The sequence below is a fragment of the Bos indicus genome, chromosome 25 (genome assembly GCF_029378745.1).
Source record: "Bos indicus isolate NIAB-ARS_2022 breed Sahiwal x Tharparkar chromosome 25, NIAB-ARS_B.indTharparkar_mat_pri_1.0, whole genome shotgun sequence".
In the NCBI taxonomy this organism is placed as follows: Eukaryota; Metazoa; Chordata; class Mammalia; order Artiodactyla; family Bovidae; genus Bos; species Bos indicus.
In genome coordinates, this window is record NC_091784.1 from 35,341,351 (window position 1) to 35,366,840 (window position 25,490).

General features: G+C 55.1%; 1 protein-coding gene across 1 annotated transcript in view; it reads left to right on the forward strand.

The window, feature by feature from the left end:
- The first annotated feature begins 622 nt into the window (after window positions 1-622).
- SRRM3 (serine/arginine repetitive matrix 3) overlaps window positions 623-25,490 on the forward strand; it is a 53,880-nt gene continuing 29,012 nt past the window's right edge. The window contains 2 exon segments of the mRNA XM_070780075.1: window positions 623-796; window positions 22,993-23,257. Coding sequence (XP_070636176.1) covers window positions 23,025-23,257 — 233 coding nt within the window. The 5' untranslated portion in view covers window positions 623-796; window positions 22,993-23,024.

The window sequence follows — 25,490 nt, forward strand, 5'->3', positions numbered from 1 at the left end:
CGACCTGCTCTGGGATTTCAGCCCTGCCTCCGAAGACAGCACAGGGTCACTGCTCGTGGCTCCAAGCAAAAACTTTGTCCTTCTGGGCCTCCTCCCACGACAGAACTCCCGTACTTCCAATGCTCCTTGCAGAGCCCGTCCCACCCCTGAGTTCCCTCCACTCAGCCGGCTCACTGTCCAGCCAAGGAAACTCAGGCGGAAGCTGTAGGATAACAGGCTTCCAAAGTCACGAAGAGAGTAACCAAAGGGGGACTTGAACTCAGGACTCCAGACAGCCAACGCAGCACCAGGGAAGGTCCAGAGATCCCATTCTCAAAAACCTCCCTCCTTTGGGATGTCTCCCACCGCCCCGCCTGGCCTCGGTCAGGCCACCAGGATGCACGATGAAAGGGGGCATCCCAGAGGGATCTCTTGCCCCGCCTCCGACCCCTAAGTCGTGGAACTGGTCACTGCAGTGGAAATTCTTTCCCCCAATCCCCCCTCCTCCACGACAGACGCCCAGTCTCTTCCCTCGGAGGCGGGCGGCCTCCAGGACTGTGGAGGGCGCTGTAGGTGCTGGGCCGCTCTGGCCGGCAAGCGGCGGGCTGGGAGGCCGCCTCCATGGTGGTGCGCTGTCCAGCATTTCAGCAATCGGCGGCGGCGCCCGCGGGGAGACGGAGGGCGCGGGGCCGCGGGGGCCGCGGAGCTACCCTGCCGAGCCGAGCCGAGCCGAGGAGGCGGCCCGGAGGCCACCCAGACAAGCGGGACCAGAGGGCCTGGCTCCAGCACCCGGCGGAGCTCAGCAGTCAGCAGGAAGGTGAGAGCCCCGGCTGGGGCGGGGGCATTTCCCAGAGGGGTTGGGGCTGGGTTGGATCTTGGGCCTCTCCAGCTGGGCCAGGGCCCAGAGTCCACGGAACCCAGAGCGGACGGTAGCGGGTGGGGGACTGTCTGTGTGTTTGGTCGGGGGGTGCGAGGCACCTGGGGAACAGAGATGAGGAACGTTGTTCATTTCACTGAGAGGGATGAAGAAAGTGAGAACCCTGCCGGGTCACGGGCAGGACTCCACTGAGCTTAAATGACCACGGCCTGGTCCATAAGGATGCTAGAGAGGCACCCGACTGCAGTCTAATTGCCCTCTCGCAATTGAGAAGAAGGACCTGCTCCCTAGGGAAGGGAAAGACCAGTGAAGAGACCCTGTGGAGATGCTGGTCACTGGGAGGGATGAAGGGAGCAGGCCCCCACCTGAATGCTGGGCTTCTGTCCAGCACAGGGTGGCAGCATCAGGGACAGTCTGGCCCCTTTCCCAGCTGCCCAAATGCCCCTGGGGAGGCAGAAGCTGGCAACAAGAACTGGGTCTCACACAGGATGGCATTTACTCTCTCACTGGGGAGAAAATGAAGGACACAGAAGAGATAATAACCATTAGGAGTTTGGGAGGGGGGTTCTCTGTGGTCTCTCTGGGTGCCCAGGGAGGGTTTCTGGGGCTCACAGTGAGTCCGACCAACCCCAGAACAAATTCTTGGTTTAAAAAGAGAGAGAGAGAGAAGAGACGCAAGCTCCTTCTTGCCTCCTCCTCACCCTCCCTGCCAGAGCTCCTGCCTGGACAGTGTGAAGCCTCCTGCAGTTCCTGCTCCTGGCGGCAGGTCCATTGTGGGGATGGGTTTGAAGGGGAGCAAAAGAAGGGCACCCCAGGTCTGACCTGGTACTCCAGTGTCTGTGCTCTATCCCAACCATAACTTCTCACTCTCCAAAGACCTCACTCACTCATCCACTTCTGGCCTCAAGGGGCCTGGGTTGACCTTTTGTCCCATGACAAGAGAAAAGGCAGGTTCTTCGATGGAGACCTGAGCAGGGTTTGGAGAATTTCTCTGTAGAGGGAACATCTTAAGGTCATGGTCCCAGCAGGTGTCAGATCCTTCCCCAGCCAGAAATAGGACCAAGCTGGCTCAGAAATTGCTCCCACACAACATCAGCTTTTCGGTTCCCTAACTTTATGCCCCATCCCACTCTCCTGTGAGCGATGGAGGAGGAATTCTTGAAGAGCGAATAAAGAGTGGTTTGGATTTTAAAAGGTAGAGCTGAGTGGGTAGAAAGTCATGGACTTTGAAGTGTGAGAGACATGGGTTCACATCTAAGCTGTGTGACTTCAGGTAAACCACTTAACCTTTCTGAGCCTGTTTCCCAATTTGTAAAACAGGTATAGCATTAACAGTATCTACTTTGGCGGTCAAAGAAATAATTCAACTATTTATTGGATAGGAAACTAGTTTTAAGCTGTGCAATGCTGGGCAAGTTTCAGCAAATCAAATGCAAGTAAGAATTTTTAAGGAGAAGCTACGCAAAGAGGGAAAAGTTTTCAGTATTGTTTGAAGCATATCTTCCTTTTCCCAGAGTGGGTGGACACTGGCTGATGGTCTCGTATCAGGCGCCATATAGGCTACAGTTAACTCAGCTCATCCTCATGAAAACTTAACAAGGAAGCCATCAATGTCCCCATTTCACAACTGAGAAATGAGACTTGAATGACTTTCGCAAGGTCATGAAGCCACCCAAGCTGTCTTCCCTGGGACAGGAGTGGAGCTGATATCCTGTCCTGGCCCCTTGATATCAAGACCCAGCTAAATGTCAGTTTCTTGATTCATGATGCCAGCTTTCCAGGTGAGAAGCCTGAGGCATATGGGTGAGGAGGTGTGATGCAGTGAGGAACTGACTCCCCCGAGGTCGCTGGGATATTTGGAGGTGGAACACGCTTTGAATTGTCCAACTGGGTGCCCCCACCACAACCTACCCCTGCCACCCTGACACCTGCCAGAGAGGGAGCCTGGGTCTGGCAGGCCCATCTGCTCACTGCCCCACCCACTCTCACCTTTTCTGCCTGCCAGCCTCTTGCTGACCTCGGCAAGCCTGTGGCCGCCTGTTCCTCTCTGGGTGGTCAGCCCTCACCACTGTGATGAGGCCATGGTCCAGAGCAACTGCCAGCATTGCTGGGGTCAGCCTCCCCTACCAGCTTTTCCTTTGCCTTCTTCTTGCTGCCAGTGGGGCAGAATTGTAGCTCCTCCTGTCCCAGCAGCCAGCCAGGGTGCCTCTGAGGTGATGGGGGAGAGCCCCCCCATACCGCCTTCCTTAACTCCTACACACAGTCTGAGCCCCTGCCACGGGCCTGTCACTTCTCACGCATTATCTCATTCCATGCTCACATAACCGGGTGCCAAAGCTGCCACCATCTCCCTTTCACAGAGGAGCAAGACGAGACCTGAAGGTGACGTGATGTTCCCAAGGTCACGGAGCGAGGTCTTGGCGCAATCCCAGGCTATGGCCTCAGGGGCCCAGGTGGCTCCCACAACGCCACTTTGTCCTCCATTCCCAAGCTCTCCTGCGTGAGGATCAGCCAGGGCACTGGGGCTTGGCAGGAGGTGGATGGGGGGCGGGGGAGGGGGGCATGTGATGAAGTTCAAGGATCTTCTTTCTGGGCCCATCTCTGACCCTGGCTGCTTGTGTGAGCTTGAACAGGTTCCTTCCTGTCTCCGGGCCTCAATGTCCTCAACCATAAAATAAAAGGGTTTGACCAGATGACACCCCACTCCGGCCCCCTGCTGAAGGCCCTACCAGCACTAAGATTTTAAGATCTCTCTGCTCCATAAATCTGTGTGTCGGGAACCCTATGGTTCCATCAGCAGAAGTAGAATCCACCCCCAGTGTATGAAGGTTAGGTTTATTCATTGGAACTGAGATTTAAAATTCACCCATTCCCCTCCTAGGATCTTCCCAGGTAGCACTAATGGTAAAGAACCTGCCTGCCAATGCAAGAGACGTAAGAGAAGTGGGTTTGATCCCTGGGTCGGGAAGATCCCCTGGAGGAGGGCATGACACCCCACTCCAGTATTCTTGCCTGGAGAATCTCATGGACAGAGGAGCCTGGCAGGCTATGGTCCATAGGGTCTCAAAGAGTTGGACGTAACTGAAGCGACTTGGCCCACGCACCCACATCCCTCCAAATTACAAACCTGGGGTCTTAATTCAGAAGAGGAAAATGTGGCTGGAAGAGGCCCAGTGGTTCATCGGGAGATCGTGGTTCTGTGGCTGAGCCAGGATGAAGCCCTCCTGGCCCAAGATTTGAGGTGACCTGCAGGGACACTAAAGATGCTCTCCACACTCCTTCCTGAGTTGTTCAGGAAATCCCAGGAACCTCCCCCAACAGAACACATATACATGAGTCCTACATCCAGGGGAGCAGCCCGGGTACAGTGGTGGAGGCTTATTTTTAGAATATTGGGGAGAGGAAGAGACTTTGCAGCTGACGCTCTAAAGAAAGGAGGCAGAGCCCTGCCAGGGGAGTGGGTCGGTAGGGCCACTGGTTCTGGTTCAGGCTGTGTTGGGGGAGGAGCAACCGGGCAAGACATGGGGGAGTTCCTTCTCAATTCCAACATCTGGGCTCAGTGAGAGGGGAAAGGGATTGAGGAGAGAAAGGAAGAGGGCCCCAGCTGAAGGCAGGCAACACCGTGGGTCATGGAGGCTCGGGAAGGGGGAGGAGGCACAGGGAGGTGGTACTCAGAGAAAGGAGGGTAACCATGAGTGGAGAGGAGTTAGAAGAGGGGAGCGGGGCTCAGTAGAGGGGAGTGAGATCAGAGAGGAGGAGGGGGTTAGAGAAGGGAGGGGGCGGAGTGAGAGCACAGGAGGAGCCCGTGATGGGGAGGGACTGTTACCGACAGTTACAGACCCCAGCCTGGCCCAGCCGAGGTCTTCACTGGGGTCTCGGGCCCGCTGACACTGCTGGGTTCTTCTGGGTCATGAGAACAGGAGGGCTTCAGCTCTCTTGACTCTGTGTCATCCAGGACAGGGTTCTCAGGGGGCCTGGGCAAGCGAGCCAGGCAGGCCCCGGCTGCCCCTTGTGCCCAGGAGAGAGACCTCAGTGGCCACATGCGCCCGGGCTCCAGAGCAGCCCCCCAACCCCCAGGGTCTCCTCGCTTATAGCCAAAAGCCGCCCGCCCATCCGTCTGCGTCGCTGCTTCCCCAGCAGTCAGCCTGGCCTCAGCATCCTGCCGCCCCCGCCCTGGCCTCCTGCCCACTGCAGAGGCTGCTGTGCCAGCTGGAGCATCCTGCCGGGGCCTGGGAGGACTGGAGGGGGACCTGAGCCCAGGGAATCGGACCCTGAGGCCCAAGCAGCTTACTGAGCTGAGCTGGGGTGGGGTGGGGTGGGAGGGGGGTGCCCTCAGCCTGCCTGTTTCTAGCATCCAGAATGGCCTGTGGCTCTGAGATCTCTCCTAGGACTGAGCCCTATCCCCACCCCCATCCCCCCAAACTCCCTAGGATGGAGACAAGTAAGTTTTGTTGAATTCTTCTGATGTTAAGAATGGTACATCCTCATTGGGTTAGACTCAGGAGATAGAAAAACCAAGGAGAGAAAGGGCGCGTGTGGTCCCACCTTGAACAAACGGGTCCTTCCTACCAGGACTTTGTCCGTGTGATCATAGATACACGGTGTTAAATAACTGGGAACACCCTGTTGAGCTAAGTGGGCGTGCTGTTTTTCACTCTATAGTGAGAATTTTCTGATATCTTTAAAGATTCTGCAAAAAGCCTACTTTTCGAGGCCAGATGAACACTGGGCACTGGTGGAGAGCTTCACAGGGAGCCAGGGAGAGCTGCAGGGGTGGGGAGGGACTTGCTCTCCTCCTACGCTCTTGGGTGGGGCACACCTTGGGGGTCTGCTGGTCATGGGTTTCCCTTGGGGAGGATGACGCTGGGGCCCGTGCCAGGGTCAGCTGGGGACTGGGGCGGGGAGGGGGGGGCCTGCCTCCCTCTGCCAGGGACCATGGCGGGGGAGGGCCAAGGCTGCCGGGGGAGGTGGAGCAGGAGACAGCCCTACATCCCCCTGGGCGGGGTGAGAACCTGGACCCACTCAGACCTTAGAAGAAGGAGCTCAGAACTGGGAATCAGGCGACTGCCAATCTCCTGGGCTCTGATCGCATCTAGATGCTCACCTCCACAGTCAGGTCTGTTTCCCTTCCCCGTGAAATGGGCACAATAACACCAGGGGCACGCTGACAAGCGATTCGGGTGGTGAGTGCCAAGGCACCCAAGGAGGGACAAGACCCAGTGCACTGCCCAGAGGTGGCGGTCACTTGAGTGAGACCACACCGTTAGCATCCACCGAGTGCCTCCTATTTTCCCGGCATCGTATGAACAGCGGGGACATAGCCGTGAAGCAGACACCCGCCCTCACCTTGAGGAGCTCCCACGCTAGTAGGAGTGGGAGGCGTGAGGGAACTGAGGGATGGCCGTTGAGTTTCTGCTGGGGACTAAGATGTCCACAGAGATGTGGACAGCCAGAGGAGGTGCTAGGGAGAGAGACCTTCAAGTCGGGCTTTGGAGAGAGACAGAAAAGATGCTAGACAGAGAAAGTAAAGGTAAGGCACTCCTTATAACAGTGGGGGCCACGGCCCGGGGATGAGAAGTCCCAGTGAACTAAGAGGACAGTCGATGATCTAACTTAGCCATGGGATGCCTGAAGCTAGAGGGCAGCCCCAGGGGTGTGGCCAGCCAGGTCTGGTCTTGAAGGACCTTGAAAACCGCTTCGTGCTGAGCGTTGGTTTGGAAAGGGATGGGAGTCAGGGAAGGCTTTGAAGCAGTGTCATGATCAGACCCGCACTTAAGGAAGCCCGATCTGGCTGCCTTGGGCAGGAGGATGATGGAGAGAAAGACCAAGGGTAGGAGGCTAGGGTCAGGGGGCACAGCTGCAGTGGGGCGGGTGTGGGGGATGTGCCCCAGGAGGTTTGACAGGGGTGGATCTAGGCCAGGCTTACCAGGGGGTAGGGGTCTGGGCATGGTTGGAGTTGGAGTGGGGGGCGGGGGGAAGTGGCTGACACAGCTGTCAGCACCGAAGAAGCAGGCTGGGGAGGTGGGCTTCAGGCCGGGCAGAGGGGCCCAGCCACCTCTTCTCCCAGTGGGTGGCCAGACTGGGATGGAGCGGAAGCTGGGACTTGCACCAGGTCTCGCCTACAGGCAGCCCTGTCCCTGCTCCCTGCCTGGCAGAGTCTCTCTTATGCTTCCTTGTTCTTATGACCCATCCCTCATTGACCCCAGAACACCTCTCTTCCCTGCCTCCCGAATTCTCTCTTCCTCTGTCCTCTGCTCCTCATACATCAGAAAGTAGGGACAGTCATTCATTCATTCATCAAACATGAGCTCAGCAGCTCCTCTGAATTAAAACACTCAGTTATCATTGTCATCTCCAAGCCCCGTGCTCAGTACTGGAGAAAAGCAGGAGCAACCCTCAGTCTAGTGGGGAGTCAGGCCCAAGAGCTGGTGACTATTTGAGGATGGAATACAGGTTATGTGGGACCATCCAGAGAGCTGCTGGGGCACTGGCATTGAGGGCAGGGTGGCCCACCTGGTTGATGTTGGAGCCAGCTTCACAGATGGTCCCCAGAGGAGGAGGACAGGTCTGCCATGGGGAAGAAAGGGGAAGGGCATTTCTGACAGAAAGAACAGCCTGGAGGTGGGAAGAGTCCCGGGCACTTGGGGAAGAGGGTGGCTGGAGAGGCTAAGGAACGTGGGATCAGGCGGGAGAGGGAGGCCTCATGAGGGGCCTTAATGCCAGGCTGCGGAGTCTGGGCTTTCTCCTGCAGGCAGCAGAGAAACCAAGGGAGGTTTCCCGCAGGTAAGCACATGGCCAGAGCAGTTTCAGGAAGGTCATCTCTGAAGGGCAGGCAGGACTGGACAGATGGAGTGGACGGGGGCCGGCGGTAAGCTTTCAGGACACAGATCACGTGGCCTGGGACCTCCCCTGCCGCAGCTGGGACACCCAGAACCACGGCAGCCACGGTCTCCAGGTTCAGAGTCCCGGCCTCGGTATTTCCAGAACAGTCCACAAACAGCAGGTTCCTGGGACCCGCCCATGTAGAGCCTGATTGTAGGGCCTGGGCGGGGTCTGAATTTTTTTGTTAACGTTTCATTTTACACTGGAGTAGAGCCGATTAACCATGTTGAGATACTGCCAGGTGGTCAGCGAAGGGGCTCCCCGGGGACTACCCACGCTAGCAGCGAGAATCGGGGCCTCTTTGCTTTGCAGATGCTCTTTCCTTTGCCTGCATGCTCTTCCCGCTTTCTTTACCTCCTTGACCTTCAGTCTCCGCTCCCGTGTCTTTTGCGCCACGCCTTGTTCCAAGCCCCCAGGTGCCACCTCTTTCTCACCCCACCTTTTATACTCTGTCCTCCTGGCTGCCTCCCTCGGTAACCATCGGGGGCACCCATTTGGTATCTCGCATGTGCCAGACACCGTCGCAAGAGTTTCACACGTCCTAACTCATTTAGTCCTTGCAACGTCTTACAACAGAGTCAGGTCACAGCCTAGGCTACTGAAGCACAGAGAGGTTGTTGATGTCACCAGCGTCACCCAGCAAAGAGGCTGCGCTGTTCTGTGACGTCCCAAATGAGGAGCCCTTTGAGGGCAGCGATCCTGTGCAGTTCCTCATCACAGGTGCCCAGAGCAAGCACAGGGCCTGGCACGTGGGAGGGGCTCAGTTTTCTCATCTGTAGAATGGGCAATTCCGCTCCAAGACTGCTCCGCAGCTTGGGCGAGTCCAGGGCCCTGGTGGGGGTTATAAACTCTGAGGTGTACGGACTGGGGTGGGGCCGGGCGTGGCAGCAGAGGGGGAACTCCTTGCTTGGACTTTGGGGTGGAACCATTTCCCGGACAGGATGCCTTTCTGCCTCCTCTGCTGTGCTGAGATTCAGCCTCTCGTAGAATCAGACTCATTCAGATCTGGCCAGGGGCCGGGGAAGGTGTTGTGGCCAGGGTGGGGTCGAATCCCCTGATGAAGATTCTGGGGCCCAAGGCAGAGCCAGGTGGGGACTCGGAGAGGCCGCAGCTGCCAGAGTGACCCCCATTTTCCCTGTGAACTTATGGGGCTTGTCCTTTCCTAGAGCAAGGAGGGCCCCCCACACCCCCCTGCCATCCCTGCCTCCCACCCACCATCCCTTGAGAGCCATAGGTTATTGTCAATGATGTTGTTAATTAACTGCTTAATTAACTATTTAGGCTAATCAGATTAATTGACATTAATTGGCTACCATTTGTCAAGGACCCTGGAAAGCAGTGCCTCTCAGAGTTGAAGCATGTGACTGGGTCTGGGCAGGGGCGTGGGGCGGAGTTGTCGGTGCCCTGTGGAGCTGGGGGAGCAGGCAGCAGGCAGGGGCAGGACGGCTGCCCAGGTGCTGCCTCTGCCGGCGGCTCACGGGGACAGTCCTTGGACACCTGAGCCCTGGGTCTTCATGCTGGGAACTGCATCACCTCTTCCTTTCCCATAGTTGCATTTAAACAAAACAAAAAGTCCGATCAAGTACCAGAGGCAAGAGTGAGTACTTTCCATCCCCAAGGGCTGCAAAGACCTCAGAGTGGGGAGAGACCTTAAAATCCTAAATAAGCCGTGATATAAGTAGGTCACCACCTAACAACTGTGGGGATGACGTGCACACATTCGGTTTTTTAAAAAGGGAAAGATGAAGCAGTATAGGGTTTATCAACGATGCAAAATATTAAACTGTGATAAAATGATCCGATTTGCATTATTTAGTCAGTGACAGCCCCCAAAACCCACAGTACATTTTTATACCTGTTTTAAAACACAACTTACAGTTTTAAATTATAGCACTTGAAACAAAAAAGAAAAAACTACTATGAAATGCATCCTACGTTTTGGAGAAAGAAAAAAAAAAAAGGCAACCCACTCAAAACTGAAAGTGTGAATTTGTCTTCAGAGCCTTTCTTTCAACATTAAATGGCTCCCACATCTAGTCCGATGCTGGGCTGGAAGATGGTAGCCTGCAGCTTCATCTGGACTTTTTCACTGACTCCCCCCATCCCCCGCTACTCCAGAGGGTCCCTTCTCCTCTCTGGTGAATCCCTGGCCTAGCTTCCTGATGTGCTTGCAGGGGGGCATAGGAGGTGTGGGTTTCAAGTATTCTGGAGATGAATACAAATGTGAGAGGAGAAAGGAGGTCCATTTTGGTGGGAGAGTCAAGCTCCCGGGATGAGGGGTCCTTCAGGGCATGAGGAAAGCTCCGGGCTTGATGACAGAGATCTCGAGCTTGGTAAGGGAAGACTTAGAGAATGAATGTGGGGTCTCTCTCCCCCTTTACTGCCCAATCCTGCAGCCCCTGGGGAAGGAAGGACCAGAAGAGACTGGAGGCAGTTGCCTAGCAACGAGAGGCGCATCTGGATCGATGGGAATGGCAGACGAGGCTCCAGCCCCCAGCCCGACTCTCTCTTTGATCTCACCCGGCCCAGCAGAAACCTGGGGGGGATGCCCAGGGCAGCCTGCCTGATTAAAGCTGAGTCAATAGAGGGAATTTTCCATAATGAGATTGTGTGGGCAGCAGAGGCAGCTGCACTGTCTCCCTGCTGCACCCTCCCCAGTGGGTGGAAGGGGCTTTTCTGTCTGTCCAGCACACACCCTTCCTGCTGATAGCTCCAACAGGGGCGTGGGGTACATCGTCACCCAGCTTGGACTCCTCCAAGTGTTGGGCTGCCGAGAATTCAGAGCCCAGCCCTGCCCTGGCCCCACTAGTATCCAGGCCCCAGTGCTTAGTCCAGATGGAGAAACTGAAGCCTGAAAAGGGAAAGAGATCTGGTCATACAGCTTCTAGCCCATCTCCCCTTTCCTTAACCCAGCCCTCAGGTGTGAACCAGGGCGGGTCTGACCTTTGTGGGGAGAAGAAGCGGGTAAAGGAAATAATGAAGCTGATGACAACTCGGGGCACCTCTGGTTTTACTCCAGGCCTCCCCTGATGGGTCAGCTGGTAAAGAAGCCACCTGCAGTGCAGGAGACCTGGCTTCGCTCCCTGGGTTGGAAAGATCCCCTGGAAAAGGGAACAGCTACCCACTCCAGTATTCTGGCCTGGAGAGTTCCACGGACTGTCTAGTCCATAGGGTTTCAAAGAGTCAGACACGACTGAGCTACTCTCACTTGCAGCCCTAGAGGCCAGCTTGGGAGAGTCTTCGGAGAGCACGGTGTCCTGACACCTTAGGTGGCTCTCTCTAGGACACCACCCCAAGGCCATCTGGCTTGGACCCTCCCCAGGACACAGAGGTCACCACTTCCCTGGCAGCCCAGGCCATCAGCGACAGCTCAGCCATGATAAGGTTCTTTTCTCAGTCTCCTCCCTGCAACCCCAAATCTCCATTCGAGCTCAGGCAGCCACAGGGAATCTGTGGCTGTCTGTTCCCTGTCTAGAAGTCTACAGTTCTCTGAAGGCCACTGAGGGCCGTGAAAAGAAATAGAGTGGGCTGGGTGGGGGCAGGGATTCCTTTGTTCCACTGAAACACAGGGGAGGGGAGACTAAAACACAGCTTGCTTGTCTGATTCCAGCACTGGTCTGTAGACTGCTTCCTGGATTGACCTGGTCTGTATTGTTTTCAGTGGCCAGTATCGTGAGTTCTGTCTGCTCTGCGTTGGTCTGCATTGGTCTGTGGGTTCCCTACGTTGTTGTTGTTCAGTCGCTTAGTTGTGGCCCACTCTTTGCAACCCCATGGACTGCAGCATGCCAAGCTTCCCTGTCCTTGACTATCTCCTGGAGTTTGCTCAAATTCATGTCCACTGAGTCGGTGGTGCCATCCAACCATCTCATCCTCTGTCGTCCCCTTCTCCTCCTGCCTTCAATCTTGTCCAGCATCAGGGTCTTTTCAAATGAGTCAGTTCTTCACATCAGATGGCCAAAGTATTGGAGTTTCAGTTTCAGCATCAGTCCTTTCAATGAATATTCAGGACTGATTTCCTTTAGGATGGACTGGTTGGATCTCCTTGCAGTCCAAGGGATGCTCAAGAGCCTTCTCCAACACCACAGTTCAAAAGCATCAATTCTTTGGTGCTCAGCCTTCTTTATGGTCCAGCTCCCACATCCATGCACGACTAGTGAAAAAACCATAGCTTTGACTACACAGATCTTTATCAGCAAAGTAATGTCTTTGCTTTTTAATATGCTGTCTAGGTTGGTCATAACTTTTCTTCCAAGGAGCAAGCATCTAATCTGAACTCCTGGTTCCTCTGTGGCCTGTCCTGGGTTGCAGTGATCTGCACTGGTCTCATTTAGGCTGTCTTGCTTTTACTGTGGATCACTCTGTAGGGAGCAGACAGCTGAGGCCTCTTTGTCCCTGGGGACCTGCCATCCAGGCCCTCTGCTCTAGGAACTCAAATCAGAGGCAACAGGAACAAAGACAGGGCCCAGGGCTGATGGGCAGGAGCCTAGTGCCAGGCAGGGCCTTCCTATCCATTGAATGACAGAGCTGGACTCCAGGGCTTACCAAGTATGTGACCATGTGGCCTTTGCAAATATCAACACATATAAAGTCTGGGCATAATGAGAGTGGTAACCAGGAAACTTTGCCACCCAGGTCCCCAGAGATGGAGGTGGTAAAAAACAAACATACAAAAAAAACGCAAGTAGTGAGCTCCCCATCAGTACAAACACAGGCTGGGTTTCAACAAATGCTCACAGATGGCTGCTTTGTGCCAAGCTCTGTGCTGAGCAATAGGGGTGCAAAGATGGACACAACCCAGTCCCTGCCCTTAGACAGCCCTCACGGTCAGGGGGCACATAGTCACAACAGCGCAAGGTAAATATTGAGGGTGGGGACCACAGGGTGAGGCTCTGGGAGGACCACAGAGGCGCATCTCCCAGTGGAAGTCTGGGAGGGCTTCACAGAGGTGATGCCTGAGCAGAGTCCTGTAGGATGAACCAGAAGGGGAAGAGCACTCCAGGCACAGGGAGCAGTTGGCCAGCATGTTCTTGGGTGGCTCAGAGCCCCATGTGTCTGAGATGCAGGGGGGCTGGACAGGTTGCCCAGGACACAGGTGCCAGCTAAGCTGCCCGGCCCTCTCCTGCAGACAGCAGGCATGCCCTTCCTCCCTGGCTTCCCTCGGACACCCCACCTTGGCTCTGGGAACTTCGCCAACCCGCTGCCTCCCTTCCACAGCACAGTCTGAGTCTGCAGGGCAGGAGACAGCTCCAAGCCTGCCTGCCAGGCGCAGCTGCCCCCTCCGCCCCACCCCGCAGACAGCGCTGGAGCAGGGCGGGCGGGCAGGAGTGGGACGTGAGGGCTGCTGTCCCTCCGACAACCAGCCCTCCCCCCAAGCCAGCCAGACCCAGCCCAGGGGCTCTAGCCAGCCTTCCCCTGGCTCCAACAGGAGCAGCAGGAAGCTCGACTGTTGAATAATTGAGAAGGCTTTCAGCTCTCTCCCTGCCCCCTGCAGCGTCTTCTCGAGGGTTGGGTAACAAACAGCGGTGCCAGCGCCTCCCAAGAGAGACTCCAAGGAGGCTGGGAGGAAGCTCGCTCGGCTAACCCTCTCGCTTCCAGCCGTCCTCCCCGGCCTCGCCCCACAGCGTCTTTTTCCCTGTGAACGCTGGTCCCTACTGGTCCGTGTGGGTGGCAATCTGCTAGTCTTCACAAGCGGACACTGATCTGATGCATTATCAAATGCATCAACCTCTGATTTCTACTGTACGTCTTCCTGATTAACTCATGCCTGTAGTGGTTTAGACGAGCTGGTGTTGTTTGTGGGTAGTATATCACCAACTCAACGGGCACGAGTTTGAGCACGCTCTGGGAGTTGGTGGTGGACGGGGAAGACTGGCGTGCTGCAGTCCATGGGGTCGCAGAGTCGGACATAACTGAGTGACTGAACTGAACTGATGGGTAGTACAGACACTAAATACTTCTACATGGAACTTCCTGCGGTCCTGGGCACTGCCACACTGGGCGTATGTTCATTCCCTCACCTCTCATGGCAGGGGGTGCTTGGATTCACCCCATTTTACAAATGAGGAAACTGAGCCAAATGAGGTCAAGTCGCCTTAGGGCCCATAGTGAGTGATTTGAACCCAGGCTGGCTCTTCTGTCACTCGCTGATCCATCTTGGTTAATGCGGACCGAGCTGTCCCTGAGAGTCAGACCTTTCTCCAGGGCGGAAGCCACCAACATTGAAGGCTCCAGGCAGCCAGAGAGATCTTTCTGAAATGCAGAGCTGACCGTGACCTCCCCAGCCCAACAGCCTTCATGGACTCCCTGTGGCCTGCAGGGTATTCCTGGCTCCTGCGGCCCCTCCTGGCCCACTGTGAACAAGCCAGGGTTCTTCCCTTTTTCTCTCCAAGCCTTCTTCCCACACGCCCCACACTCTGCCCAAGACATCCTTCCTCCCCTTCTATGTCCACTAGCTCCTACTTATGTTTCATGATTCCTCCTCCAGGAAGACCTCCCAGCTATGCTCCTCCGTGAACACGCTCTAGCTCAGTTGATGTCTCTGCCGCCTGTCCCCTGCCCCAGCAGTTATCTTGCTTCTTCACCATGCCTCTCCCCCTGCATCCCCTCTGGTGAGCCTCAGACTCTCAGAGTAGCTGTGACATGAATAAGTGACCTGCCCTTAGGCCTGAGAGGCTATCTCCCATAACCCCAGCCCCACCCCCTGGGGCAGGGAGGGAACACAGGGAAGTTTGTTCTGGCCTGATTACCTCTGCCTCCTGCACACACCTCCTGGAGGTCTGGAGAAGGGTCCCCACAGGGAAGGGAGGGGTTGGCTGGAGAACCCCTCCACCGGGCACTCTGGGGACACTCACCAGCATCACGTGTGCAGCCTGGCTTCAGGGCAGGGACTGGGGTGGGGAAGGGGCGCACCTAGATTCCTCGGACGTACTGGAGATGGATTTTCTTTGCCAGATTCATCAAATATCTTGACAAAAACCATTGTTGTTACACACTCATTTCTACAAAGACCCAGACTTAGTTTCACAAGCTAAGTGCCTGGTTTCTTGTGTGTTTATCAGTTCCATCACCTTTGTGACAGTTACAAAGGACTTGTTTTTTTTCCTCCAGGAAACTCAGGAAGCAAGTCCCTCCCACTCCCTGACCTTGCTCCACACTGGGCTTTTTCTCTGGAAGGGCTAACCCTGGGTTTGCAGTCCCCACCTTCATGGGCAGACTGGTCGCCATCACACACCCCACTCCATCCTGACCCTCTTAATCCCAGGCCCCCGGACCCCACTATCCCTGAGCCTTCAGCCTGTGCCACACACCCACCCTGCCCCTGCTTGGACCACCCCCTTCCTTAGACTCATCCTTCACAGGACCACTTCAAACACCTTTGCTCTTGGGAAGCCTTCCCTGACCATCGCAGGCAAAGACAGACCCACCCTGGTCTCTTTTTTGCTCCCTTGGCATGGGACAGGGTGGGGACGGGGGTAATCAGGATCTGTCTTCAGAACAAGCTTGTCACTGAAAGAATGAATGATCCCACCACCCTATGAGGGGGGGAATTTTTTTTTCTTTTTTTCGCCACTCCACGCAGCATGTGGAATCTTAGTTCCCCGACCAGGGATCAAACCCATGTTTCCTGCATTGGAAGAGCAGAGTCTTAAACACTGGACTGCTAGGGAAGTCCCGAGGTTGGGACTATTGTCTCCATTTTATGGATGAGAAAGCTCAGGCTCGGGGACATTTGGTAACATTCCCTGATCGCCCAGGGAGAACTGGTAGAAGCAGAACTCTGAGCTCTAATCTTCTGATCCCAAACCGAATGCTGCTTGTTCCCGAGACAGTGGGAGACAACAGAAGGACCTCAGTGGCAAGAAGGTGGTTGAATTGTGTGTGACCATGAGTCGAGAGTTTACGGGAAGCTGTAGGAACCTGTACCTTTGAGGGTTCGAAAGCCCTGCATCCTCCCATCATCACTGGGGAGCTCGGTCTCTGGCCAGCAGCGGGGTGGGGAGAAGGAGCCCCCCGGGGAGTGATGCTGCCTGCTGGGGGAGAGAAGTTTCTAAGCTACAGGAGCAAAAGGGGTCCCTGGGGTGGTGCCGTGTGGGCTGGGGACTGAGACACTGCATGTGAGATGGGAGATGTTTGCTGAGGCCAGTGGCGGAGTGGCAGTGGGGAGATGATGGCCCAGGTCATCCTTGCCCTGGGCTCTGGCCTCTGCCCTCTTCTCCCCCAATAGTCAGCAACCTTGCTCACCCTTGGGTCTCAGTCCCCAGCCCTCAGTCATAGCTCAGCCTTCTGGACATCTGGATGTCCAGGGGCTCCTGGCCCCCTCCACATCCGGAAGAGGACGGTCACCCCTGACAAGCGCCACTGCTTATGAGGCATTCGTGGCATGCCAGGCGCTGTGCTAGCGTTCCACACACATCAGTCCTTTACCACAGCCCTACAAGGAGGGTGCTGTTATTAGTTCATCAGCAAGGAGGGGCTTCCCTCGTAGCTCAGATGGTAAAGAATCTGCCTGCAGTGGAGGAGACCCAGTTTCGATCCCTGGGTTGGGAAGATCCCCTGGAGAAGGAAATGGTAACCGACTCCAGTGTCCTTGCCTGGAAAATCCCATGAACAGAGGAGCCTGGTGGGCTGCAGTCCATGAGGTCGCAAAGAGTTGGGCACGACTGAGCAACTAATACTTGTGACTTGTGTGATTAGCAAGGAAACCAAGGCACAGAGTTTAAGCTACATGATCAAGGTCACTCAGCTCATGAGTTCCCAAAGGGCACAGCCCTGTTTCCCGGCCTCAAGCCAGGTTCTCCAGGGCAGGACGCAGTCTCCTCAGACGCATGCGTGGCCCACTGTTCCCTCTCCCCCGACCTGGGCTGGTCACTCCCGCCCTCAGCATCTACCCCTCTGAGCTCCGGGGTGAGTGATGAGCTCATTAACTCAGAGACCTCTGTGCCTGTCAGCAGGCTGGACCCTGCAGGACAGATGGGCTGTTGCCCCATCAATTAATGTCTACCAGCAGGGCTGGACTTGCAGGTACCAGCCGCCAGACTGTTCCATCCTGTGCTCAGCCAGGCCTGCTCAGGGGACCCAGGCTGGGGTCTGAGGGAAGGAGGCAGGCCCAGGGACTCAGCTGTGAGGCTTGGAAGTCAGAGCTCAGGCCTTTTAACCACTTCCTGGCTGGCAGAAGGGAGGATGATCCGCCTCCCCCCATGACTCAATCTGCACATGGGTTTGGCTGGCCGGGCATCTGGCCTACCCGCGGGACCGACTCAGTGCTGGGATGGCCCCAGGCTGAGCTCTGGGCGGAGCTGGTGTGGCTCTGGCCACTGGCTACAGATGCAGGGAGGAAGTGGGCTGAAGGCTTGGCTTATACCTACATTGCTAGTATAACCTAGACTTCCAGAGCGGGACAAGACTTGTGGGGTCTTTGAGTCCAGCCCCTCATTGTCCAGTGGCGGAAGCAAGGGTCCAGAGATAGAAACAGACTCATTCAGGGTCTCACAGCCGAACGGGTAGAGAAAAGACTTCCCATGTGTTGCCCTGTCTCCAAGGAGACGCAGTGTCAGTGTCCCCAAGCATCTTAACAAGTCAGGGTCAGGGTCAGGGTCATGGCTCGAGACCTCACAGCTGCCTGTTTGACCCTGACAAGCCCTTAACACAGCCGAGTTTGTCCTCCATATTCTCCATCACAGCAAATGGCTGCACCCGGTCACCCAAGCCGGGGACCCAGTACCATCCGAGGTCCTCCACCCCACATGCAGTCTTGCCCAGTCTGTCCATTTATTTCTAGAATCCTGGTCAGGCCCCCGCTGCTCTGGAGTCCCTGTCTCCAGCTCCTTCCGCCCCCTTCTGGGAAGCCTGCCCTGACCAACTGCCTGGAGATGCAGACTCTTCTCAATTCTCTTGCGATTACCTATGGTTTCCCAAACAAGCCGGTGAGCTCCCAGGGGGCCAGGATGGGGTCCTGTTTGTCTCCAAATCTCCGTTTGTTGGTGGGGGAGGGAGAGGATGGCAAATGAGTGTGTGCTGTGTTTGTTGAGTAAACATAATAGTCCATCTCCTATTTAAGCAGCTCCTATAATGGGAAACTCACTCATCCTGGGATGAGCCACCTAGCTTTTATTTATATTAAAATATTTATTTGTTTGGTGGCTCTGGGTCTTAGTTGTGGCGCATGGGATCTTCCACCTTCCTTGCTGCGTGCAGGAATTTTTTTTTTTCTTAATTGCCGAATGTGTGGGATCTAGTTCCCGGACCAGGGATCAAACCCGGGCCCCCTGCATTGAAGTCTTAGCCACTGGACCACACAGGGAAGTCCCCCCGCTACTTAGTTTTTGTAAAGTTTTGATTGTTAGGGGGGAAAATATCCTATCTTGGGCTTATGTGAAGTCCACGTCCTCACAGGAGTCCTGGCTTTGCCTTCTAAAACCATCCAGTTTGGCTAGGGGCTTGCTCCTTTACGTGGGGTTCAAGGTCCAGCAAAAAGGAAACTTGTGAGAAATGCAGATTATCAGCACCCACCCCAGATCTACTGAGTCAGAAATTCTAGGGCTAAACCCTGGCCATGGGCTCTCCAGGTGCGTAAAGAATCCACCTGCCAATCAGGAGATGTGGGTTCGATCCCTGGGTCAGGAAGATCCCCTGGAGAAGGAAATGGCAACCTACTCCAGTATTCTTGCCTGGGAAAGCCCATGGACAGAGGAGCCTGGCGGGCAACAGTCCAAGGAATCTCAAAAGAGTCGGACATGACTTAGCAACTAAACAACAAGACCCTGTCCATCTATGGTTTAACAAGCCCTTCAGGTGACTCCACAAATAAGATTTGAGAACTGCTGTTCTAGACACTGGCTCCCAATTGCTGTTCCACAGATGGTCTCTATCAGAATCACCTGGAGAACACTGACAATTTCACCCTCAGAGATTTTGATTCAGTAGGTTTCGATAGGAATCATATAAAATACAAGACACTTAGTTTAATTTGAATTTCAGATAAACAATGAATAATTTTTTTTTAGTGTGAGGATGCCCCAAATATGAAATTCATGAAATTCAAATTATTTTAACTGTGTATCCTGTATTTTTATTTGCAAAATCAGGCAACCCAACCTACTTCTAACAAGCTTCTCAGCAGACTCAGCCAGGTTTGCCCTAAATCCTCCGACCACTTGTGTATTCTTATCACTTCCCCCTTCCAGACATTATATTTTTGTTGATGTGGGCTAAGATAACATGTGCTTTTGGCAGCCACATTATGATATTGACTCAAATTGAGCCTGTGACCACTGAAAACCCCTAAATTCTTCCTAAATATGCTCCTTCTAACATATGTCTATCTCACTCCAATTTTAGAAAGTTCGTTTGGGACCCAGAGTCAGGATGTGGCATTTCTCGTGATCTGGTTTCACCTTTTCAGACTCCTCCCATCTTTTCCGTCTGTTGAGTCTTTTTAGATTCTGACTCTGAATTTCTGAACCTTCCCAAGTGGTGGTCTCACTGAATCTGGTCATTAGGTTTTCAAAGTTCTCTCCAGTCAATGGTGAATATACTAGATCGGACATGGGTGAAGACGGAGCCCTGCGGGCCTTCCCTAGATACCCCCATCTGATATGACAGGGACCCATTCATCAGCTCCCTCTGAGCACAGGTTAATCCGCCCACCAATTAAAATAGCACAGAATGTTAGTTTCCACCAACACAGTGTCTCTCCCTCCTTATGAAATCTCACAATTCTGTAATAGATAATATCAGATAAGGGCTTCCCTGGTGGCTCAGATGGTAAAGAGTCTGCCTGTAACTCGGGAGACCCAGGTTCAATCTCTAGGTCAGGAAGATCCTCTGGAGAAGGGAATGGCAACCCAATCCAGACCTGATGTCTGCAATAACTTCCTGGTCTGCTGGTCCAGCAACCCTGACTAGGAAAGAAGTGGGCTCAGCATACAATGATTTGGTCTTAGGGGCCTGGCAGCTCTGCTAGGGGCTCAGGAGTCATTCTTTTAATAACGTGCCTCAGATTCCTGCCTGGCGCCCTCCATTACCAGGTGAAGCTGGCAGAATTCACCATCTGTCCTAGTGGAAACCCAGACAGCATCCATCTTCTGTCTTCCCACCCCTCTCCTTTCCTTCAGTAGCTTCTGAAAGACTGCCCCCGCAGCCTAGCCATCTCGGCCAGGCATTCTCCTAGTGCTGGCGATAGGATTTCTCAGGGTGTGGAGACCTGAATGCACTCAGAACTGCTCCCACCAGCTTCCCCTGCCCCGTCCTCAAGGAGCTCAGGCCAAGTTCTTGGCTGGGGAGCCTCGCCCACATCGAGGGCAAGCATGCAGAGCAGCATCACTGAGAACCTGTCTCCACGGCTCTCTCGGGGCCCAAGCACTTTGCTCCCACACCCCCAGTGCATTTTTGGCATTGCCAGGCGCTGGGGAGCTGGAATGAAGGGCTGGTCCCCTCCCCTCGAAGGGCTAGACCAGGGGTCAGACACAGACAATAAATTGAGCCTCAGTATCTAAAGAGGTGAGGACAAAAGCTGTGGGGGCATAAGGAGGGAACGGCTCATCCTTCATCAGAAGCAGGGAAGGCTTCCGGGAGGAGATGACATTGGAACTGGACTCTGAAGGACGTGCTGGAGTTCCCCAGATAGGGAAGAGAAGCAGTGGAATTCTAGCACTGGGAACCATGTGGGCAAAGGCTCAAAGGAGTGGGAGTGCATGTTTGGGGACAGGTGACCCAGGCTGAGGAGCTGGCTGTTGGCTTCAGGATAAAGTATAGCACTGGATAAAGCTGCAAGATTGTATAAGAAGAAATACAAAGGGGTCTTGAAGGCTGTATCAGGGACCCCACCTATAGTCCTCAGTCCTATCTCCCTCTTTCTTCAAACTTTAAATTTGTACTTTGTATGGGGGTATAGCCGATTAACAATGTTAAAGCAGTTTCCGGTGAACAGAGAAGGGACTCAGCCATACATATACAGGATCCTTTCTCCCCCAAACGCCCCTCCCATCCAGGCTGGGCCATAACACTGAGCAGAGCTCCAGGTGCTATACAATAGGCCTGTCTCCCTGTTTGTCTCTTTATTCCGCTCATAGGCACCAAGTCCCCTGTGTTTCAGACGCTTTGCTGGCACCAGGAATTGGGGCTAAAAAGCCCTCGGCCCACAGGTGGAGTGAGACCTGTGAGCCCACAGTGAAGTGAGGGGGAGAGCTCCAGAGAGCGGAGGAGGGAGGCTCCCAGGAGGTGGCGATGCCTGTGAGCAATGACTTTGAGGTCATGCCAGAGTCAAGTGCAGAGCATCCTAGGGAAGGGGAGCAGTTGGGGGGGGGGGGTGTGGCTGGATGCAAGAGGGATGGAGAATCTGTGTGGGCGTGGCAGTGGACAGGTTGGTCCAGGAAGCAGGTCCAAGCTGTGTCAGGACTGGGAGCCAGGGTGACCGGAAGCCACTGGAGGCTGTTAACTAGGGCATGACAGGGTCTGATTTGCTCCTGGCCCAGTCTCCCAGGTTGCTGATGGAAGATGAACAGAAAGAGGTCAGGGCAGGGGGGTGGGCAGACAGGATGCTGATGCCAGAATGGACCAGAGGCAGAGGCTTGAACTGAGGTGGTAATGAGAGAGAAGGAGATGGGTAAATGTGAGCAATGTCGAGATGGAATATGGGACCAAACTTGATGTTGGTGAGCTGTGGTGGGCCAGGACAATGGAGGTCTCCAAGCTCCATGCATGTCCCTGGCTCAGGGCATGAGACAAGCAGAGCTCTGTGTGGGGTTTGGTGAGTGGGTGATACTTGTGAGTTACCCTCAGAGAAAGCGTGGTAGAGCTAGGATTGCAGGGCTGGGGTAGGGACAGGCAGGAAGCAGGCAGGGCTTAGAAAAACAGCTTTGTTCTGTAAAGCCCGAAGAGCCTTCCCGAAGAATCTGGATGATGCTTCCAGGCACAGGTTGAGAACAGAGGCTCAGAGAGGGGCAGGAACATCCTTAGGGTCACACAGCAAGGCATGGAGAACCCTGGCCTAGATCCAGACACTTGGGCAGATGAACATATGAAAGGAGCTTGTGTTCCCATTACCACTGTCAGCTCCTGTCACTGTCCCCTTCAAGGCCTTTTTCCTCTCCTGGTCCCCCTCTCTCTTCTCTGCCTTTCATACTCCATGGCTCTGGACACTTTGAGGCCAGTGAGGAGAGTATGTGTTTTGGGGGGTGGGGGGTATTGCAGGAAGGCCCCATCTGGGATGTCCAGACATGCCCGGTTCCTTCTCTTCCCACCTCCCTCCACCCCTTCCCTCCCTCCCATCCCACTCCCTGGGAAGGAGGCCTCCCTGTTGCTTAGCAACTAGCAGAGCCTTGGAGAAAGGAATTGGAAATAGCTCAGGAGGTGCCTCCCCTCTGTTAAGATAAGTCTTTGGTGTGCATGTGTGTGTGTATACATGCGTGTGCAGGGTGCATACAGGTGCACGTTCTACTTTGGGCCGTGGAGCCCCCACTTCTCACCTTCCAAGCCGTGCTGGCTCCCAACCCACCCTGCGCCGGCGAAAGGATGTAGCTGCCTGGAAAGCTAACGTCAGTGCCACTTTTGGTCACATCCTCACAAGCGATGTTTCCAGAACAAAGGAGGGGACGGCCCTGTGGGCTTCAGCCCAGATAAGGCCCCACCTGGAATGCTGACTTTAGAAAAGTTAGCCAGATCGAAGTAGGAACCGAAAACTGCATCTGTGGTGGGAATGGAGCTGAGCCTGGAGAAGGTTCCATCTTCTGGTCTCTGCATGGCTGTCCCGGAGCAGACTGGGATGGGGAGCACGTGTGGTCTGTGACTCCAGGGACCAGAGCCAGAAAAATGGGTACTGGGGAGTGAGAAGCCGGTATTAAACTTAGCCTGAAGGAAAAACAAGAATAAAACCTGGGGAATTGCCAGGAGGTGTGCAGGCAGGGAACAGGCAGTGACCAGGCAGTCAGGCCCAGGCATTGGAACCCGGGCAGAGAGCTTTGTCTTGGATGGTTACTAGGTCCCTGAAGGCGACAAACCTCCTTTAGAGGCCATCTAGTCCGCCTTGAATCCACCCCACGTTACCGATGGGGACAGCCCAGTGTCCGATGCCCCCCCATGCCCTGAGGTGTGACCCACAGGTGCAAACCTGCCACCGCCCGGCTCTGCAGCCAGAGTGGAAGCGGATTAGAGCCATGAGTGGGCCTTTAAATCTCCAGGATTAACCCGCTCCGAGAAGAGCTTAGAAGGTGGCCGAGAAGTGACCATCCCGCCGGGTGTCTGTGTCTGTCCCGCAGGGCCGAGGCCAGCCGCTCCAGGGGCAGCCACTATGTCATCCACCGTGAATAACGGGGCGGCCAGCGTGCCGTCCCCGCCCGACGCGGCGAATGGTTTCCCGCAGCCGGGCGTCTCGTCTGGGGCCTGGCCGCGGGCAGAGGAGGAACTGCGTGCCGCGGAGCCCGGCCTGGTGAAGCGCGCGCACCGCGAGATCCTGGACCATGAGCGCAAGCGGCGCGTGGAGCTCAAGTGCATGGAACTGCAGGAGATGATGGAGGAGCAAGGGTGAGCGGGGAAGGGGGCGGGGCGGGGCTGTGGGCGGGGCCGGGAGGGACTCGAGGCGGGGCCAGGGCGGGGCCAGCGTTGGGATCCCGGAGCCTGAAAGGTCAGAATCTGAGCTATTGCAGGCCCAGTTGAACTTTCATTCATGTATTACTTTATTCTACCAATAAGCTGTCTTGAACTCCTGCTCTATATAAAGTTCTCATCTGGGCTTAGAGTCACAGCAGCCAAGGAGACACAGCCCATGCCTTCGGGAAACATCCAGTCCGGTGTAGGAGAGGGGCATGTAAACGTTAATGACAACTCGAGGCCTCAGTTTTCCCATATGTAAAATGGGTGGTTCGAGCTGCCTGGTCTAAAGTTAGGTGCGGCAGCCAGGCAAGAACGCACAGCGGGCTCCTACTACGTGTGAGGGTGCCTGTGATTTCAGCAAGGGAATTCCAGCCAGCAGCCACATCCAGAAGCTTAGATTTCACCCTGTCTAGTTCGGAGAAGGCAATGGCACCTCACTCCAGTACTCTTGCCTGGAAAATCCCATGGACGGAGGAGCCTGGTAGGCTCCAGTCCATGGGGTTGCTAAGAGTCGGGAACGACTAAGCAACTTCACTTGGACTTTTCACTTTCATGCATTGGAGAAGGAAATGGCAACCCACTCCAGTGTTCTTGCCTGGAGAATCCCAGGGACGGTGGAGCCTGATGGGCTGCCGTCTATGGTGTCGCACAGAGTCGCACACGACTGAAGCAACTTAGCAGCAGCAGCAGCAGTTCAGAACCAGGGGCACACAAGTGGGCCAGATGCTGTGCTGGGCAACACTGGTCCCCAGAGCCGAACTGGAGTCACTTCCTCAAAGACCCCTCTCCCAACCCCTATTCCTTCCCCATCTCAGAAGGGAAACAGGCATGTTAACACCAACTCCACCATAAAATAGGTTAGAATCAGGATTATAGAGAGGACAGCAGGACAGGAAAGGGTCAAATGCTTCAGGAGCTCAGAGGGGAGATTCTGAGAGAAGACATTTGAATGGGCCTTGAAGGATGAATAAGAGTTCGTCAGGCTGAGAAGGAAGGATTGTGCATCAGTCAGTAAGGATTTAGGGACCTCCCCTGAAAATCCAGTGGAGACGGGACAGCCATCATATGTGGAACTGGAGGCAAAAAAAAAAAAAAGAGAGAGAACAGAGTCATTCCCATCTCTACCGCTCCAAGGAAAACTGGATTTCCCAAGGCTCCTTTCTGCATCTGCCTGAGTACTTTGAAACTACTGGGCTTGCTGTTGAGGGAGTCAAAGTGGGGAGCAGGGCCTGCCTAACAGGCTGGCACTGTCAGTGAGCTGAGAAATCAGGAGGGCCAGTGCATTAGTGCCTGGAGCCACCTGGGAGCAGACCGCCTGTGTACAGCTGTCCTTCCAAACCACACCTTTGTCTGTTCATCCCCAAGAGGCAGCCAAGACAAGGCTCACTCGTCCCTGTGGAGCCCAGAAGACACTGAGGCTCAGACAGAGATTGTCACTGCCACCACAGGCCCTTAGGAAGGCAGGGCCAAGGCTGCCAGGCAGGGCGGCTTGTAAGAAAAGGGCACAGGAATTTGGTGTTCACCTCCAGCTGGAGACCAGGTCGGGGTGGGGAGGATCCCTGCAGAGAGGAATGGATGAGTGGAAAGCTGTTGGAGACAGACAGAAAGGAGACTTCCAGCTGGTAATGAAAACAGGCTTGATGAGCTGTGGATGTGACCAAAGAAATGAGATCCCCGGGGGTTAGGATGGGGAGTGGAGTATCCTTATACAGAGAGAGTCCCAGACCTTAATTAAACCTGCAGATCCTGCTGAATTGAGAGACTCCAGGAGTGGAGGGAGTGTGGGCGGGTGGGCGTTGCTAGGGAACAGACGCCTGGGACAGATTACAGCCAGCCTTCCGTGCTTCTTCTAGGAAAATACCCCTTTCCCCACACAAGCCCCGCCCCTTCTCCCTCACAGAGCCCTGCCCACTTCCCCTCACAAGCCCCGCCCTCTTCCGCGCACAAAGCCCCGCCCCCCTTATGGGGCCCTGCCTCCTTCCTAAGCCCCACCCTCTTCACCTAACTTTCCCCATAGGAAAGCCCTCCTCTCCCCAACCTTTCAGAGAACTCCTAAGGGCCCTTACTCACGGCACCCCCTCCCCACAAGTCCCCTATCTCCCCCTGCCGTGGCAGGCTTATTATCTCAGGGGGGCAGCCTCAGGTGAAGGGGGATGGCACTTAA